Below are 21,411 nucleotides of genomic sequence, written 5' to 3'. Positions count from 1 at the left end.
CTTTTTGATATTGCATTACACAAAGAGGTGTTATTTATCCTATCCTCATTGATTTAAACGGGGCAGACAGAACACCCATCAGAGTAACACAATACAATTCAGCAGCACCACAAACAAAATCCTCCAAACATCTCTAAAACAGTTTCCACAAAAACTGAACATTATCAACTTTGTGAAAGTATGATTTATTTTCATGGCTGCAGCATTTTAGTAAGGTGTTCCTAACTGGCAATTGAGTATTAGTGGGTGTTACCTTAAGACAGGGTTGAATTGTGGGTTGTTTGTAGCTTTAATTTTGCCTATAACATAGTTGTCTATTGTTGAATTACCACCCAATCCCAACTCTGTCCAATAAGCACATTTTAACCAGGGGTTACAAACATTGGCTTCTTGCTGGTCTGACAGCCACATGTTTCTCAAGTCACCTGTTTTGACCGTTGAAATAAATCCCAAAGAACTCCAGAGAGTCAACTGGTGTCAGGTGAGAAGGTGGAGATACTAAGAAACGACATAACTTAAAATATTTCCAAGACAAAAATTAACGTTACTCGCTGAGTGTACGTTAACGTTACGGATAACTTTAGCTTCACTCGAAAACACACCTGGACAAGCCAAACAAAGGTAGAATGAATGCTTAGGAGTATGTCATACTCGTACATGATGAAAGGCCTCAATGATAAAAACTTAACTTTGGCAAACCTACCTTTGGTAAAGCACCCAATCTGAAATACGAGTAGCTAAACACAGAACAGGATAATGTGGTAACGTTAGCATCTTGCTGAGCTAATGTTAGCTTGTTATTAGCATCATTCGTGACTACAGAATCATATCACCTTCCGTAAGCAACCTGTGGTAGGGACAGGTCAAACTATTTTTACCTGTTATTCAGGAGTGGATTACATTTCTTAAGGTATTTTCTTCAGATGTCTACTGTCTGTCAGGAATGATACAATGTTTATCCGGGGCGACACCAACGTTTAAATCCAATATTTTCAACGTGTGCCGCTCCACTAACTCAAAGCTATGGCAGGGCAGTGGTTAAGCACATTATTTGGAAATATTGAACATAAACATTGAACAAAAAAAAAAAGAACAAAAAGTCGGATATCTGAACAAAATCTCCAGTTATCCCAAAAATGCAAATGAATAAAATTATAATAATAATCATCGGGTTGAGGAGCGTTGGTTAGTACATTTAGTTCACATATATTGTATTATTTAGGCTATTTATGCTCAGATAACCAAGACACAAAAATCTATAAGCCTAAACAAACCTACGAAGGGTTTGGACCAGGTTTGGACACTGTAGAGGGTTATAACGTTACATATTCCCAGGTGCTCTGTGTGTTCATTCTAGATAGCGTATGAAGGGACCCCAAATATGATCAAAGACTGATACATTAACCCTGATAGCACATGTAATTAATGTAAAAGGGCTGAGTTGTTGACAATTTTACTAATCCATTTATTCTCGGCGCTCTAATTATGAAAGTTGCACCGGAAATAAATATTTTTTTATCTGTCTTCACCCTCCCTTCCCCTCCCTCACCTCTTAGCACCCCCCCCTCCACCCCCACCCTCTGGAGATGGAGTCAGCCTCGGCGTCGGCTCCGGGGGTTGTTGCCATGGAGATCCCGGTGCGAGGTGCGCTCCCGGTGGTGGAGGAAGACGAGGGCTACAGCGCGCCTCCTCCCGGGTCCGAGGAGCGACTACGGTACCGTCGAGGAGAAGGGAGACGGCGACGCGGGGTGCCGTTCAACCGGGGCGGCTACTACATGCTGATAGTGATCGGGGAGATCGGCACGGAGCACCAGCTGGACACCGCCAGAGCGCAGATAGAGCAGGGTGAGTGATGGACGAACAGCCGCTCTCAATCCGTGCTTGTTACCTTTTTTTTTTAGCAGTTGTGTTTCAGAGTGCAGCGTTGGGATGGAAAGTCGCGGAAAAAGGTTAAAACCTGGAAACATCAAGAGGAGAGAAATATTTTGACGCAATGGATAGGATAGGAATCCATAGGTAGAGGTAGTTGCTGCAGCATTGCACCATGGGACACCACCACGCATTTTTCCCTTACCCACTGCGAACTCTATGACTGTAAAAATGCAGACTCAAGTTGTAAATGCAGCAGATGTATTTTTTACTTTAACAGAGCAGCAAGCAGCCTCCCTCTCAGTTTTAACAAATACTGTTCTATTTATATCGAGGCTACTAATCAATGTATGAATCAATAATTACAAAGTAAGCAGACATTAACAGACCTGATGATCAGTCTGGCTGTCTGTGTTGCTGCAGCCATCCAAAATGCTTCTTTGTATTGTAGCAGGCTGTGTTTAAGCTTGTGGATGGGTTGTCATGTAAACTCAAACTACTAAACAAACAGGTTGCAATGAGCAATGACAACACAACAGCTTCACAGATATTATTAAGGACAACATGCAGCTTTCTGTTTCCTGCTGGACTCGGGCATCCATTACTCAGCTGAATATCTCAGCGCTGTCTGAGTTCAAAGCCTGCTTCTCATCTTGAGGAATTACAGCAGAGATTCTGTCAATGCTGGCCGTCTGAAGTTTAGGGATGTAAAGGCATTGTTGTGAAGGATGTTGCTGTGTGTTGCAGACTCAGGAGTATGCCCGTCAGCAAATTTTCTGCTGTGCCGTTGCCACTCTAAGCTGTTCTTATTTCGGATGATCAATCGCAGTTTTAGATGCCTCCAAGGCGCCATAGCAACCCCATCCATCCCATGTGACCTCCTACAGTCGTTAGGGACTTGAATGCTGCTCTGTGGCGAGCTCAGTATCGCTCACACCCCCGGGTCATTACAGCATCGATTCTTTCGCCCAGGCCGGTGTTTTAAGTGTGACTCAGTGTGAACGACCTGCCATTGACTCTCATTACATGTTATCTGCAGAGTCCTTTTGTTGGCCTGCAACAAGTCACCCTCACTGCAGTGTTGTAGTCAAACACGGCCGGGGTTAAATATCTTTTTATTAAATCAGATGTGATTTGTTTGCCTTTAAATCTGACAGTGCTACAGCTTATCATTCTTTTCATTATTGATTAATGTTACAGTAATTTTTTGTTCTGTCGTTTAGATGCTTAAATGAAATGAACTTCCCCAAAATCTAATGTAACTTCTCTAAATAGGTTATTTTCTTTACCTTAAAGAAAAGCTGCAACGATTACTCGATTTGTTGTCAGTTATTAAATGATTAAATGCAACTATTTTGATAATCAATTAATCGCTTTGATTACTTTTTTTAAAAGAAAAAAACATTTTCTGATTTTAGCTTCCCAAACGTCCTTTCCTCCTCTATGACAGTTGATTGAATATATTTGGGTTGTGGACAAAAGACGTTTGAGGACATCACCTTGGGCTTTGGGAAACACTGATTTCACAAATAGCTTAGGACCAAATTCACTGACATTTTTCACAATTATCTGGACCTAACAACTAATCGATTAATCGAGATGGGGGTGGTGGTGCCGCAGTGGATAAGACACCCGCCTTTGGTGTGAGAGACCCGGGTGCACTACTCCACATCGACCAATGTGTCCCTGAGCAAGACACTTAACCCCTTAGATGCTCCAGAGGCAACTGGCGTGCGACCTCTGACATATACACATCAACTAATGTGTTCCTGAGCAAGACACTTAACCCCTTAGTTGCTCCAGAGGCAACTGGTGTGCGATCTCTGATATATATACATCGACCAATGTGTCCCTGAAGAAGACACTCTGGATTAACCCCGGCGTGCGTCCTTTGGATAAAAGCGGCAGCTAAATGAATAAATGTAAAATAATCGGCAGATTAATCAATAATGAAAATATTCATTAGTTGCAGGCTTAACTTCAAGGTCGGGTATGGGATTCTGGAGAAATCCAACACCATGGTAAATACCATGATATATAACACAGCAAATAGTATAATGAGAATAATCGTTTACTCTTGCATCCTTTGCACTCTGATCACTGCACTATTTGTCAGTATGTCTATATTGTTTTGTTCATAGTGTGTATATTAGTGTTGTCTATTATTGTGTTGTAGTATTTTTGTACAAGTAAGCACATCGTGAGCAATGTACAATCCTGAGTCGAATTCCTCGTATGTGTACACATACCTGGCAATAAAACTGATTCTGATTCTGATATAACTAACGTTAGCTAAATTGTGGGTTAGCAAACTGTTGCTACAATTGCTAACAGTTGCTAAGCTAACATGCTGAGAGGACGAGACTGTCCCAGAGCCAGCACACCAGCTCCAGACAGTGACACTCACGACTCTCTCTCATCACAACAATAGCCTGTCTTGGTAAACCAGAAAGTAAGCTGAACATCTGTGGGCAAGTCATTTAATGTTACCAAACACACAAATCATGGCTGGAACGGCTGGAATAGTGTTTTGTGGCGGGGTGCGGGTCACTTTGTTTGTTTCCCATTTACAGAGCCAGGGCTGTGTGCAAACACCTCATTTTTCAGCACACACAGATCGGACAGCTAGCGGCCTCCAAGGAGATATTCGCTGAGTTTGTTTCTGAAATTTATTGGATTAGAATTGCTTACCCCACCTTTATGGTTGTAGCTAATATTTTAAATTGTTTTTAAATAAATTGTTAACTAATAATTTTCTATTATTATTTTGAATAATCCAGTCATTGTTTGGTCTATAAAATATTCAAAAAACTTTGAAAAATGTTCAGAAGAAATATGTACAAAAAAAAAATCACAATTTCCTAAATGCCAAGCTGACATCTTCAAATAGCTTGTTATACTGACAAACAATCCAAAACCTGAAGGTAAAACATGCTGCAAATCCTCACATTTGAGAAACTGAAACAAAGGAATCTTTGTAGCTTGAAAAATTACTTTAATGGTTAATCAATTATCAAAATAGTTGCAGATTAAGTTCATGTTATCAGCTAATTGATTAATTATCTAATTGTTTCACTTCTAGTCTAACTAACAACCCAAAGGCCCTAGATTTACAATTATATGTAAAAGAGAAAAGCATCAAATCCTAACGTTTAAGAAGCTGTAACCAGTGAATGTTTGCTTGACAAGTAACATATCATTTATTTTCATCATTTTCTTTTTAATTTGATAAACTAATCAATTAATTGACTTATCTTTTCAACATCAAACCTGATAAATTAGCATATTATCATTACTGGCTTGTCCAAATGTTTTGCTTTTGCCAGGGCTACGACATTCACATGTTTATTTTTTAACCCATGGCTTAAGCCTAGTTCAGACTACGCGATTTTTAGCCCGATTTGCCGCTCGTTATGTGTGAACTACAGGCAGGCAGCTGGCAGAGCAGGCAGCTACTTTTTCACTACAAAACACTTTTTACTCACCTCCAGCTCTCTCTGTAGCTCAGACAATCCCTGCTACCTGCGTGTGCTAATCCATTGTTTTACCCATATTTTTTGTCTTTGTAAGTGGTATCTTCATAATAACAAACAACAGCTGTTTCATGTGTAGGTTTGCGTCATTTCCCGTTTCACATTTCATGTGTGTTTTCTTGACAAAACGTAGTTTGGACACCAGCGTTGGGTGACAGAGTCGTTGTCAGCTCGTGTAGTGTGTGACCCCCTGTCACTGATCAGTCACGTAGTGTGAACGTCACAACGACTTCAAGACTCCTGTCACAAGACTGTAAGTTGTGTAGTGTGAACAGCACGGCCATCGGCCGACGCTGAAAGTCGTGTAGTCTGCACAAGGCATTACTGTTAGCTCAATGTTCCCACTACAGCTTGAAATATACATTTATATACACATTATATACACATTTCAGCATCTGTTGTCTCTGTTTATTGCCTTGTTCCTGCAACATTTATTTGTCCAGGACTATGTATGTGTTTTCTTTTAGTGTCCCTGCACTACATCCCTAGTATACTTTATTGTTCTTGAGAAAATAAAATGACTGTTCCAGAGAAAACAGGCCAATCAGACATCGCAAACACATCCGGAGCTTGTGATCCAGTGTTTCTACCACATGTGCTGGGGAGACTGTCAGGCCGACAACACCTTATTAGGATTAACAGATCACGATCGTAGTGAAACGGAAAGTTAGTGCGACTGGGGTTCTGACACTGAGCTTAGTGCTCTTCCCTTCTTGCTTTAGACAGCATTAAGACACCATGTCCCAACACTGATTCTGTGTGGTCACACGTTTCCCTTCATACAAGTGACTGTAGGTGCTCTGCAGCGTTTAGCAGCCATAATCCTTTGGCTGCATCTCAAAGTGGGAAATGATGAAATGTTTTGCACACAGTGCAAGAAATTACCCATTTAGTAACTGATAAGGTATTAATAACATATTTGTATTAATATCATTATTAACATTTCACATTCCTCCCATCCAGTAACTGATGTTCGCCTCTTGCAGACGCTTCACAATGAACAACAGCCGTGGTCAGCTTGAATTATGAAGGTGACAATTGATTCGAGCTTTGAGATAGTGGATAAAAAGACAATCAACAGAAACTACTCAAGCCTCACCCGCCTCACAGCCCGCTGATTTGTTATTCATCCATATGCTCAGTATGTTCTGTATCTTTTGTAATGGACATAAATCAAACTGACCGCTGCTCTTTAAAGGACTAAACTACAGCACATTTTTAAGACTATAGCAGATAAGTGTTTCATACTAAAAAGATTTTGGGTGGAGTATCTGCTGGATTGCTTAAGTGATGAGGTTGTTCACTGATTTTCAGTCACGTAGCTTTACTGGCCACACTATGGTGAAGATCTTAATTCAGGCTAAAATTAATCTTTGATACTAGAACCTCCAGGTCTGAAAAATTAAGCCAACCTGGAAGTGCCAAAAACTGCAGTTCATTAAAGGCCTCACAGACTCACTAGGATAGTGTCTCGAAGTGTGTGATTGTGGAGATTGGGATTCAGCCAGTGGCTCTTCAGAAACATATGAATGATGTCACCTACATTATGTCCATGTTTGTACACAAGCAAACTAAATAACAGAATTTTTCAGTCTAACTTTCTTTGGTATGTTTAATCAAACATTTTAGCCCGATTTGGGACTGTCTAATCCACTGATAAAGCACAAATTTCACCTTTTGTGTTTTATGTCTGAGTACATTTTTTGAATGTGGCGTCATCTTTGTGTCATTAGGTGGATTCGAGATGACTGCGGCTGACTTTCGCCAATTTAATAGTTTAACGTGAGCTGCGGGTGACTGCATGGGCAGGGAATAAAAATGTCAAGTCGGACACAGTCTACCTGCATGAGCTTACTGTGAGCTGAGATGACTGATGACTGATCTCCAGCATTTGCAAGAAAAATGCCGCCTGCAGCCGCCTTGCTCCCGTGAGGTTTTAATGTCATGTGACATTGTGACGTTTTGCAGCGCCGGTGAAAGTTGGACACAATTTCTAACCAGCATGCCTTATTTTAAGTCCAACATGCATCATGTTAAGTCAGAGCTGTTAAATGCACCTATTCTGGTGTGCCAAGCTGTAATTGGCTCATTACTGCCCCCTAAAGCCTAAAACATTCACTGCATCTGTGGTGGGTGAGAAAGGTGAGATTTATAATTTATTAGAAGTGTCTTCAAACAGTATTTTACAAGTGAGTATCAAGGATGACACTCAAATTGTTGCTTTGGCAAATGTACAAATAGTGAAATTGCCCACCCCACAATAAATGGCCGCTTCCCTAAGCTTTTGGGAAGCATCATTGACACAGTGGATAAGAAGGTCCTAAGCTGGGCCATCATATATGCATAATGATGTGCGGAGTATTGAGCAGACACTGATAACTAAAAGTAAAAGGACATGAGACGTTATTAACTCCACATTAACGTGTATAATATCAATCAATCCAGGTCTGTCATTATAGGAGAGTGAGCTTAACTGGCTTATTTGAACTGGTATAGTAATGCGACTAGTTATTATTTTCATTATAGATTAACCACCTCCTTGGCAGAGCAGCAGATTCAGACGCAAAAATATGAAGGCCTCCTTTATCCCCATCATTTTCCCTGTCTTCTGTTGACGCTAACAGTCTTTATATTGAGAGGATTGAGATGAAAAGGCATCCAAACCAGAGTAAGAGGTTGTAATTTTTATGCGTCTGGGAGTGCAAAGGTAGACATTTGCCAGTGAATGCTAACAAAAACTTGAGAACAGTGACACAGCATTTCTGAGAACAGACTGCAGTCTGCAGCAAGGGAACATCTTGTCCTCAGTTAAGGGCAAAACAAGGTCTTCAAAGTCTTTCTTGTGAAAGACGAGATTTTAGAAAAATTAGAATAATCAAATTTCTTGCTCTGGTTCAAGGAATCCACAAGTGGATAAGATGAGAGAGGTGTGGGTTTCTGGATGAGCTCTGACAAGTTCTCTCTGAAGTTTGACTCACTGTAGCTCAGTAGGATCTGATAAAGCTGGTGTGTGTGTGTGTGTTTGGGAGAAAGAGTGTGCATGAGATGCTGATCAGTTCTTTACCGAGTCATTTCTACTGATCCAATGAACTCTAATTAGACTAGTTTTTATGTTTAGTGCTTATGTTCATGTGGAGGCTTTTACTTTATATTACTTCATAACCAACACTTGCGGTATAAGCCTAATTATCAATTCGGTATAAGCCTAATTATCAATTCAAAAAACAAAAATAATGGAATTCAGTAGAAATATTAGTAAGTCATTCATACATGCTTATTGGCTAGATTCTGTGAAGTCTTCTACTAGAAAGGATAGAATCAGTCAATGGGCGTTTAACCATGACTTCTGAATAAAAATATAAAGTAGGATGACAGAGGATATAAATCTTTTACTTAAAGCTGTATCAATATTTTGAACGATGGTTATGTGTAATGTGAAAGATAGAGACCGTTCTCACCAGAAAAACAACAATATGTGCAGCATGTTATTATTATGTTTATAGTGACAGTGGACATCTCCAATGGCCGTACAACGCTAGCAAAGGAGGAAGTCAGGTGTTTTTACGTAAGTCAGTACTGTGAGGCATGGATAAACGACCTATGTTGTCGTTTAGGTTGGACGACTTGTTGGAAAGATGTTGGTTCTTGTGACAAACACACAGAGAAATATCACCTGACTTTGCAGTTCCTCTTAGCTCAATAGATATAGATAGATAGCTCTTTTTGAGCTTATTGTTTTGGTTTTCTGGCCCTGTTATTAACTATTTTGAGTCAGCGCTCTCATTAGATTGTTTTTCAGACGTGGCAGGCAGCTGTTTTCAGCTAAAAGCTCTGACACCTGAGCTAATAGCTCAGCACCAAATGGCACAGACCAAGTTTGATACAAGCTGGTGGACTTAGTAGAGCATTTACCAGCAAAAGTTATTTCCATCAGGGGTTGGTAGAGACCAAAAACAGAGCTAAAAGGAGAGTGAATTTAGGACTGGCATTCAGGTGGACAAAATCAGTATTCAAAAGATATTGTTCCTCAGTATCTGCTAAATGTGTGAATAAGCAACTGTTGCTAACAAGTTAAAAGGAGATAATATGTCAGCGTTGTGGTTACAGCTTGTTTTCACGGCCATTAATCAATAAATTAGGTTTAAATAGAGTTTACAGATTTTTTTATTTTTTTATTTTTTTATAATTTATGCATTATAAAATATTTCTACTGCTTTGTAAAGATCTTAATAAGTGAGTGATGACATGATACAAATGTGTAAATTGTTTATTACCCTTAATAGTCATTTACAGTTAAATAGTAGGGGAGAGCCGGGACAATTGAAACGCGGGATGAATGATACACAGTGATTTTCTTGGAGCCCTTACAAATCTGATATGCCAAACAACCTCAGCACATACAGTCCGCAGTACTTAACAGAACCGGGAAAAATCCGGTGGATACGTCACACTTACACGGAGTTATACGAAAGAAGCTGTTTTCAATCAAGGAAAGTAAATTCACTCAAGCAATCATTTGTTTTGAATGACGAGTTGTGTTTATTGTTTCATGTGCCATTGTCATGATCACATGAAAGATTAGTTGGTACTTAACACATCCTGAAGTTTTAAATGTTTTACAGTTTAGAAGCTGGTAAAGTTTAAACGTCAGGAGTCATTGTAGCCATCCTACCTTATTTAGATACGGCAGGAGGAGAGCAGAGTCCACTAGGCTGCAGGCTGGACCACCAGGATACTCACAGCCAAATATTTGGGTCTTCACAGTAGACCAAGAAAACAGGATGCAGATATACATAAAAAGGGCAGTCAATATCTAATCCAAATGTGCTTTAACTGTGGGGTATTATAGTTAGATAGCTAAGTTATATTTATATTATTTTATATTAAGAAAAAGGACATAATGAGTTTGCAATTACGTATTAAGAAGGGCAGTTTCAATCTTTCTAAATAAAAACAAGAATAACATTAATTATTCATCCCGCACAGTAGGGATGGATGAAACAATGTGCACCTTTCGTTCAAAGTGAAATTATACTGACGTCATTCCACATTTTAACAAGATAACACCTGGTATTGATAGAATAAACGTGAGTTGTTGATGACAACAACAAATGATTTCTGTCTGTAACGTTATATTTTAAAATGACGTATATCTGAAAAGTATTCGGTTAGCTCAGTTGGTAAAGTGCAGGACTCTCACCTAGAAGATTTCATGTTCATGTTTCATGCAATCTATGTCGGGAGAATTTTTTTTTCTCTCTCAACAAATGGATTCTGTCTCTCATGCTCACATTGCAGCACATCTGCAGTGTGTGTACGGACGCTTTTTCATTTTCCCAGTATCTTCAAGCAGAGGACATTTAGGGGAATCTAACGGCTCTTTCAGAAGCAGGCTACAGACTCTTTTTAATGTTGTTCAGAATTTTTCAAAGTTAAAGCTCTCAATTCAACTCAAAATAAAGCATTGCTGCTAAAAATGTTATTGCACTTTTATTTTGCTGGCAAGACCTCTAAAGAGGAAGTGATTATCTGAGTAACTGTTGCTGCCATGACTGAGATCTATTTCAGCACCATCAAATTATTTATTTAGTTTTAGCTGCTATCAAATCACCATAATCTGACAGATATTATTGATGGCGGGCAGTTTTGGCGAGGGATGTAATGTAGATGTAACGTGTTTCCCTTCTCAATGTTTGTATAAACTTTATCTATTATGTGGTTTATAATGGACTGTGGTGCAGAAACAGTGACAATGTTTCACACTCTTGGCTTACTTTTTCATGTTATCTGTCAGTGACCAAGTTAAAATAACCTACCCCAACTACAAGAACGTCAGAAATGGACAAGAGTCAAGCGCAACTTCATCCCTGGAGACATAGTACTCATAGTGGATGATTCTGCACCCCGTAATTCCTGGACCATTGGTAAAATCACTGAAGCAGTTCCTGACAGGAGGGGGCTTGTGCGACAAGTCTGTATTAAAACTCTAACCAGCTGTGTATATAGGCCTGTGACCAAGATCTGCCTTCTTCAGGAATCATCAGACTTGTAACCTAACTTTGATCATATATGATTTATATGATGGATGACAGATGAACATTTGTTGCAATGGACTATGAATATATGAAAATGTATATTCCTGCATGCGTAATGAATTTGTAATTATTACTGTGTATTGACTGTAATAATTAGGGGCCGGAATGTAGTAGCCAGGTATGGGTTCTTGAACGCTCCCTTCTTTTGGTTGCTCACAAGCTTTAATCACATGGTGTGGGTGCTGATAGTAAATTAGGATATCACCTGTTCACGTTGGAGAGAGGGGGTGATGGGGGGAAAGCCTAATTTTTGCTGACTGCGGTTCACAGTGTTTCTAGTATTTTATGGATATCTTCACTGTATGGAACTGATCACCTGTATAGTCTAACTTTACCTGTAAATGAACCATCAAAACGCAGCAATCGGAATCCTGGAATTATTAGATAATCAGCGCGTCTGGCAGACAGTTTTTCCATACTCAGCCTCTCGGTGTCTACATTTTAGTTTTTAGATAGACGCCTATAATACGGTTTTACTGAATAATTAATTAAATATCATTTCTTAATATATCTATCTAAGGAATCCCCATTTGCTACTCTCTGCTGTCTCAGAAGACTACACCTTTTGCGCTCTTTGAAGGAGGGGAGTGGAGGAGCGGTAGACTAGACAGTTGGTTGCAATTCGCAACCTCATAGCTGGATGCCACTAAATGTTACACACATAACCTTTAAATAAAATTGAAAAGAAGTTAATGTGTTTTAAAACTTTGATAAAATCTAAAACTTTTGTGCACTTTAGGTAAAATATGTTTTTTCATCAAATGAGAAAAGGCAACGCTTACACGAACTATACTATGCTAAGTTGTAATACTATGGCTTTAGACTGGGCCTTTGGTAGTATACAAGGATTGTTGTATGACAAAATCCAAACTATGGCAGTAAGTAGTGCAACAGTGTCGTTTAAGGTTAGTAATACTGATGAGAGATGTTGTGCTATCAGTCTCAGGATATTTTGAACGCTAGAACGCTTTCTGCTCATTAATCTTCACTGCAGCTTATACAGAGTTAGAAACTGAGTTGAGGGGAGAAGGTGGGAGGCAGGCAAGATGCTGCAGCAACATCTGGTAAAAGGTTACCTCAAGTTCACAAAAACAGTGCGATGAACAGTACAAACTTGCATGCTAAATGTGTGTTTGTGCCTCAGGTTAATCAGATACCTAAAGTTCATTAACCTCTGTCATTTTTGCTTCATGTTGTACTCAAGCTGTCTTTCTCTTCCTTCCTGGCAGGACTTCGATCCTGGGATGTTGACCTCGAGTGCTGTGACCTTGTTCAGCAGTTGCAGCTGTTTATAACTCGTCACTCCGCCCACTTCTCCTCCGAGGTCAAAGGTCAGTGTGATATGGCGCTCTTTGAGCCAATGGACCAGTGATGAGTAATATGAGGGTCAATTATTCTGAGCTAAACATTCGACATACATTTGAATCTTTATGGAACAGAGTTGGATGAAACAAGAAAGCTGCATTCAGCAAGAATTAAATGTAAATATGTCTTAGGGGAAATAATAAATAGAGGCTGCAACATGTTAGCGTTCTATTCTCTTACCTGAGATAGTGTAGATGTGCTAATTTTGAACAAGTGAAGACTCTGGTGGATGTATATCCTTCTCCTGCTACAAAAAGTGATGAATTGCAAATTATCAAGCGACTTACAAAGCTGGTTCTTACTATACAGGAGACCATCTCTCGTGTCCCTTTTGTATTCTTTGGTACAAATCACGTCACACTAGCTGGGCTGACCCTGAGCTTGCTGTGTATAGTTTTCCGATGTCAGATGATTTCTGGGTTCTGCTATCTGGAGCTGCCAGTGTGCCAATGAATGAATGCAGAGAGATGAATCCAAGAAAACTTTAACATGCAGTTTATATGTAGATATGGTAGATTTACTGATATTATATTAATATTGGTGTATAAATATAATATCAGTATTGTGACACGAGGCTAGATGCTGATTGACACTTAACTGATGGGAGTTTCTGAAATGCATTTTCTGTCTACCTGCCTGACCATTATATTCACTTAATTTAGGGTATTAGTATTTTTATACTGGCGATGCATTGATAATAATTCCTCTATCTAAGTATTTATTTGCTGATTAAATATATGCCCATTGCAGGTGGGTCGAGATTGGAATGGGACCAACAGACATTTGAATATTTAAAATGAAATATTTCTAGTTTGAAATGAAAATGTACACCTAGACAAGTTCATTATTTTTTAATTCATTTAATTTTAATTACAATAAAAGATACAAATATATATTTAAAAAACCAAGAGAATTAACCAATTTATTTTCCATTAAAACATCAGGCCAACTCTTTTTTTAGCGTGGGATGATATTGCCAGTAGTGAGTTGCATTTAGTGGACATTTAATCCATCTGCATTGCATCAAAGTTGAACTGTGTGTATAATCACCACGATGATGACTGTTCAGTGAGATGTGGACCTGCAGTGTTAGGCCTGTCTATGTGTGTATATGTGTGTGTGTGTGTGTGTGTGTGTGTGTGTGGGGGGGGGGCTGCCTCTTATGTCAATGTGGTGCGACGATTTAGGGCTCAGAGCCCAGGTTGAAAGTACGACAGATGCTGAATAGGGAATTATTTCAATCTTCTGCCAGGTAAGAACCTGATGGAATGAAACACACACATATAAACACACACACACACACACACACACACACACACACACAAATACGAGGAAACAGACAACCACAGGACAGATTGTTACTGCACTAGTGGCAAATGCAAAGTAGCAGCAGCAGTCAGCAGAAAATGACACAGCATTTTTCAACACAGTTGTTAAATGAAGCAAAGTCCTTCAGAGAAAACAGGAATTCCTGTAAAACAATAAACACTATTAGTATGCTTCATCCATCTGTCATCCAGTCTGTCTTTCTGGGTTATTTTTATAACGAAACATTCCTCCGTTCCAGTGAACCAAAGTGAGTCCCTTTTATTTGTGCTTAAAACTGTTGTTTATTGATACAAGTTTTGATAAAACATCAAGGTGATTATTTTCCCTCAGGCCTGCTTCATCTATAGCACAACCATTTTAACTTTGAACACAGGATGATGGGAACATACAAAACTCTTATATTTTCTTTGTAACTCAGGAGACTGTAACATGTTTTGATAGATAGTTAGATAAGATCTCGGTTGACTATATTCATGTTGCTTTGAAAGAAGCTGTTTTTGATTTCTAAATGGTATACTGCATTTCTAAGGCCCTTTCCTGTAATGTAAACCAGCACAGTGGCAGAGTGGTCAAACAGGACGCCCTTTAAGTGTCTTTGTTTTAGCGTCCAGTGACCTTAAGCAGACATGATGCTGAATTATTTATTATTATATATTTATTTATTATAAAATTAGTGTTTCCTTTTGACATAAACAATATTTCACAAACACTAGCATGTATGCAGTCTTCTCACTGCCCTTTATAGTGTAAACGTATTCAGTTGTGTGAAGGAATTTAGGGGTATGACACAGGTTTCCCCAGGTAAAGTAAGCCAAAGGTGACAGCCAGGGACTCTCCAAAACAGTAGTTCAGACTCTGTCTCCTCTCTGCTTGCTTGTCAAGTGACTGATGTAGTGGTCTTAATAAGGATACACTGTTATCCATTTGTTAGGTAACCCAAGGTTCCAATTATCTTTATTTTGTTCCATTATAGAAAGACTGGTTGGCCTACACATGAATGACACACAACCTTTAGGTTAACTTTGGGAAGCATAGTGTCTTGACACTATGTATAGATAATCTTTACACATGTATAGATAGGTGAACAGTAACCTTATTTGGACACTTAGGTCTATATCCCCAGAAAGGAAGTACTTCAGAGCCCCCCCGATACGATATTATCACGATATTTATGTTGTGATTCGATTTTATTGAGATTTTCAATCCATTGAGATATATTGCAATTTATTACCTTTTTCCAACTTCCAATTAGGTCCCTAAAGTCAAACTTTGTCAACATCTGTTTATCTGTTTTTCAGTCATCTGTATGGTCCTGTTAAGTTTTCTGGTGGACTAAAAAAGCAATAGATTTTATTATTCTAGTACCAAAAAGTTAAAACTCCCATCTGCAATTTATATACTAAAATATCGATACTTGGCGTCCGTGTATCGATACAGCATTGCCATGGCAAATATCACGATACTATGCTGTATCGAATTGTTTTTTTTACCCCCACCCCTAGTATCCATACGCACTTTGTAAGTCTTCATCAGCGTCCAAAACTTCTTCAACACATCTGACACCAGGCTCACTTTATCTTTAGAACAAATCCTATCCCATCTTTTTCACAAGATGTTTTCTGCGGTAAAATTCTGTACATCCCAATTGTCAGTCACAATGTTTGACACTCCGTAGATGATGAACTTGGTCTTTTCAGCGATAATGGTGTTTGTTGTTATTGCTAATTACACAGTGCTCACATGGCCCAAGTAGAGGTGAGCCACACACTCATCAAAGGGGCCAAGTAATGTGAGTTACACTGAAATTTCTATTTTAAGTTTGCCAAAATTGTCTAACACTTGCCACCATAAGCTACGCGTCATACCGGACCAAGTAAGGCTGTAGAATTAAAACCTCTGCATGCATTGGACTCATGCTCATTTGTAAGATAAAAAATGTTATTTCTTTAAAATGTTATTGTCTCTTTAATACCCAATGTGATGGGGTATTATTTAAAAACACAAACTTAATACTGACATTGTTCCTCAAAAAAACAAAAACAAACAAAAAAATATATATTGTGTGTGTGTGTTTGTGTATGTGTATATGTATGTATGTATGTGTGTGTGTATGTGTATATATGTGTGTGTATATGTGTGTGTGTGTGTATATATATATATATATATATATATGTGTATGTATGTATGTATGTATGTATGTATGTATGTATATATATATATATATATATATATATATATATATATATATATATATATATATATATATATATATATATATATATATATATATAGCTTTATGGGGGAAAAACGTCATTCTTCACACTTACACATAGTACTGGAGCACCATATATTAGTATTCAACATGCATGCATACAGTATGGTGTTGAAAAGTAACTGATAAGGGAGGTAATTGAAAATGCCTCATCCCTTTTTAAGAGTGTGAGGTAGCTGAAGGTGGAGGACCAAGGATGGAGGCTGGGTGTATTGATTACACCCCCCACCCTGCGTTTTTTTTCAGTATGGGAAACACATGGCAGATCAATAGCACTTCAATGGAGAGCAATCCAATGACTGCAGTGCAGAAATAGATAACAGGATCACATTGCTTTGGGTTGGCGGAAAAATTTCCATTGTGGGAAAATGGCAGCAACAGTCATCGCTATCTAGTTGACTGATTTTGAAAATGGGGTGATAAGGTGAGGGAGGGCTGATTGCTTTACTGATAAAGTCTTTGTGAATAGAGTATCGATTAAGTTCTACTTTCTCTGTCAACTAGCTGTAGTGCTCTTGGGCAACCAGTTTAAGTTTTAGTGCTGGAGTGATATTGATGATGGAAAAAGCATATACACGTATGCTCAGCAAACCTTTTCTGAAGGAATCAATATTCTCAGTACTACTACAGTCAAGTCATGGCTGACATATCAAATTCAGCTTTACAGACTTAAAAACACTTAATTTACCTTCAGAATCAAAATACATCCAGTTTGGAGGAGAAAATAACATTTTTCTTGTATGGGTATGTCAGTAATGGAGAAATTTAGTCTGTTATTAAGTGGTTATTTTTCATAACCCAAACCAAAGCCTTCAGCTTTCTACTACCAATTAGTTTATTTACAAAACACTCTCAGTGGTGTGTTACAGTCCCTTTTTGAAGCATTCAGTGTTATTTTTTTATTTGGATTTCTCATTTGTAGCAAAACTCTATAGTGTTTTCCACTGATGAATGTATTATTAGATAGTATCTACAGTTTAGTCTTCAATCTAAAATGCTGCAGGATCCTGACAATGCTGCCAACTGACAAGGTCGTCTGACTACGACAAAGCTTGGTTTATTGTTCAAAATGAGTTTTGCAGTCTCTCCATCTTAATGTTACCCCTGTAAACTAACAGGAGCAATTTAATTTGAGCTTGTCAGGCTGTTATGTGGGCAGAATCCAATAAGTCTAAGCTTCAAAATTACAAGCTGTTGATACCTAGTTAGAATATTTTAATTATATCTTCGAATTTCACTGGTTTTAATAAACATTTTCAAGGCCAACTTACATAGAATAAGACATGTTTTCATTACATCATAACAATACTGATACACCGTGAGTCATCAGTGCGATTGACTAGTTTTGAGAGACAAGATTACTGCTGAATTCAAAATACTACTGTTGTTTGTCCACGGCTTTGTTTACTGCTCTGTTTTTATCTCTCCTTGTACATAATACATAATTTCCTTCAGAAACCAAATCCATAGTGCATAGCCATAGTGCTTTTATGTTTTATATTTTTGTAACCTTAGGTTTTTTCTAAATGTAGATTTTTATTACAGACGATGATATTGGCCATTGTAACACAACTGAAAATTAATATAGAAGATACACTCAGTCAGATTGTCTCTATTGATCTAACGTCTAAAAGTTTCCTTCAAGGTTTCCATTGTCATCATTTTCCATTTAATGGTTACATTTAGTAGGAGAGTGATGACACTGCTGTTCAGTACAACAACCTTTACAGTAGGAAGCCCAGTCACTCTTTTAGTAAGCTGAAACAGAAACTGTGCACTTGCTAACATTTGGCTGGCAAGTTGAAAAAGCAGAACAAAAAGTCAGACTGAATGTGACATGTTGGATTATATGAATGTTTAAAGAGTAGCCATTAAATACTTTAGGAATATTATGCTTCAGTCATAAACATCATATACTGCACATACTGTGATTATAGTTTGCTATAATTCATGCTCATCCCTCCATAACTAATATTACACAGTGACCCCTATTGTTAAAATTGTATAACGCAGTAATTACCATATTTTTCAACAGGGACTCTGTCTGACCTCTCTCACTCACAAAGAAACAGACACACAGCTGCACAGCACATAAGAGACATATTCCCTGTGAAGCCCAACCAGCAAACTTATATCCAAATGCACACACACATAAACACAGGCTGCCTAAATACAGAGACGAAGATGGGGTGAGACAGGCCATGGATTAGTGTCAGCGATTTACTCTGATTAACCCTGCCACACTGAACTCACAAAGGTGTGTGTGTCCATTTATACTGCATGTGTACCTATTTGACGGAAAATTGCCCGTGTGCATGTTGTCTTTTGTGTAGCATCAGAGTTGTCACTTGGTTTAAAATAAGGCTCTAAGTCATTGAAAATCCTGTCTACCTGATGTGGTTTTACAGTAACACAGCAGAGCATCTTTCTTGGGAAATCTACTGGTGTCTGGTTAGGTTTTGCAAAAGGAGTTTTAGCTTAAATAGAATGTAAGATTTTATGTTTTTTACGTGTAACGAGTGTAACATTAATTCACTGCTGTCGTAAATAAGGACAGCTGTACATGTGCATTTGCTATGATCAAAAACAAGCAAGTCACACAGCCAAACATTAAGCAAGTGCGAAAACACAAGACATAGCGATATTAGTGACATGTTGCCGTAATAAAAAGCATTACACTGTTTTTGTGATTCCAGTGCTACATGGTGCCTTTTAAAAAAAATAAAAAACAAAATGTAAAGCTGTACACAGAAAGTTTTATATTATAGTTCACAAAAGTTCACATGTTTATGTGGCTCAGATTGTTATTGTAAGTGTCTGACAACATTATGGAAGGGATCCCTACAGAGATAAACCTAATATTTAAGCCAACTATCGAACCAGAGAGTAAAATTCCAGTTTTTGTCAATGGAGTCTGGTGGTTTTGAACAGAGCGATATAGCTGCTGTTTTTGGTCAAACAAAAATCTTTAAAAAAGGTCTAGCGCTTTAGTGAACTTACTTTGACGTGGAAGGATTATGTTGCAGCCCGGTTTTGCTTCTGCCCATTGCAGCACGCTCACTCAATTCTGGACCAATTTTAAAAGTAATTTTAGAGGTTTTAGAGGTATAGTTTGTGGTGTTGTTGAATTGTATTGCGTTACCCAAAGGTATTTCTAATATTTTGTTGCGGGGGCTGGAGCCAATCCCAGCTGACATCGGGCAAAAGGCGGGGTACACCCTGGACAGGTCGCCAGGCATTTATATCATTGAGTATACTAAATGTTTGAAACGCATCTCTCTAGAACACAAAACAATTCAAGTACCACAAAACTGCAGCCTCCAAACTAACCATAAGTTGACTCAACACCTCTCTAAAACTGTTTCAACAACTTTTTCATGAAGGTAGTATTTAGTTGCAGGACTGTGCATCAGTGTTAGCTAGGTGTACCTAATAAAATGGCAACTAAGTGTATATAGTAATAGAACCATATCTGTTTTGAGAGATTACTGACAGTCACCTTTAGAAAACAGTTTTTGTAAGGACTGTACATTCACACTAGCACTAAAAATATACTGTATATAGTGGTTGCACATGCTACTACATGCTGTCAGTGCAGGTATTTCGCAGTAGGTCTATGGGAAACGGGCTTTAATGACCCAAAGGTCCAAGAATCCTTTGAAGTGAGATGTGAAACATCACGTATCTCTTTTCCTTCTTATACTCTCTCTCTGTTTTGTTCTTGTTGATGGAGATGTGGGCGGAGATGAAGGAAAAAGTAAAAGAATCAGTGGGAATAAACTCGATGTAACCATTACGTGTGGATCCTCCCTCCTACACACACATTCAGACTCACACGCACACATAGGTTGAACTCAGTAAGATGGCTTAGTCAGGCAGGGAGCTCATGAAAGACTGACACCCGGTCCCTAATAAGAGGCTTCCAGACAATCTGCAGTATGGATGTTAGCTAGCTAAGATTAGACTTTCTCCTGTAACTTGTGTGAATCTGTGACCTCTGGAAACAAAAACCCACATGAGCACAATTAATGACTGAATACAGAGGATTTACTTTTCAAGAAAAGTTAATTCCATAAAATGGGACTGTCTGTTGTAGGTTGTCAATGTAAGAAAAATATATTTTATTCCATTTGAAATTTAATTCCATTTTTCCCCATGAGTTTCCCTTAGCCTGCCTGTGTGTGTGGGTGTGGTTGTGCAGTATTTATCGAAACAGACACACCAGGGAGTGTTATCTCCATGGTGTTGTCTGACGTGGATGTGGTTGAGGTGAGGGTAGCCCTTGGAGCGACACAGAGTCATTAAAGATTCACATTCGATGGCGGAGCCAATTTGCTCTGAAGCCTGGGGACCATGCCTTTTCATGGCTGTTGCCATAGCGACCTCTACATCCCTCCCTGAGTGGAATGACACTTGGGAGACCATGAAGGTGCTCAAAGATGAAAGGTTAGAGAGGTTGCTGGCCCTTTTGTACATGTATCATGACTGAGGTCAAAGAAGGCATAGGCTGGTGGAGGATGGACAAGACACGTTCTGGAAATCACAGCGAGGCATTTTGTTTTTGTCTTGTGCCATAATTGGATGCAATTTGGCTGGAATATGATAGTTGAGTTGGGAAATGATGATCAACAAGAAACTGTATCAATTGAGTTCAAAAGTCAAGAAAATCTAGATTTTTATCTGACACACTGTAAAGTTTACTGAAGAGTGTTGTTTTTTAAAGCCCTAATTTGTGGGATTAGGACATTTTTGACAATAGCAGCAAGTATCAAAAAGCTCAGAACAGAAGTGCACCCTTATTCAAGGATGTTCAACATTGCCAGTATGTTGAGAAATGAACAATGAGCTCTAGTCATACAGGATCAAGAAGACTAAGAGTCTACAGGCATGCAAGCAGGTCTGTGAGGCTGTACTCGGGCACAGTGATCCTTTGAGGTAAGTGCTTACA

The 21,411-nt window shown here is 38.6% G+C and overlaps 1 protein-coding gene across 1 annotated transcript in view; it reads left to right on the top strand.

Annotated features, from left to right (window-relative positions):
* Nucleotides 1-386: 386 nt before the first annotated feature.
* The window catches only part of map1ab (microtubule-associated protein 1Ab), a 78,141-nt gene continuing 57,116 nt past the window's right edge, over nt 387-21,411 (top strand). The window contains exons 1-3 of the mRNA XM_046037052.1: nt 387-481; nt 1,557-1,845; nt 12,727-12,828. Coding sequence (XP_045893008.1) covers nt 410-481; nt 1,557-1,845; nt 12,727-12,828 — 463 coding nt within the window. The 5' untranslated portion in view covers nt 387-409. The remainder of the gene's footprint in view (nt 482-1,556; nt 1,846-12,726; nt 12,829-21,411) is intronic.

The sequence above is a fragment of the Micropterus dolomieu genome, linkage group LG22 (genome assembly GCF_021292245.1).
Source record: "Micropterus dolomieu isolate WLL.071019.BEF.003 ecotype Adirondacks linkage group LG22, ASM2129224v1, whole genome shotgun sequence".
In the NCBI taxonomy this organism is placed as follows: Eukaryota; Metazoa; Chordata; class Actinopteri; order Centrarchiformes; family Centrarchidae; genus Micropterus; species Micropterus dolomieu.
The sequence above is the reverse complement of the archived record's forward strand: the minus strand, read 5'-3'. Positions and strand labels throughout refer to the sequence as shown.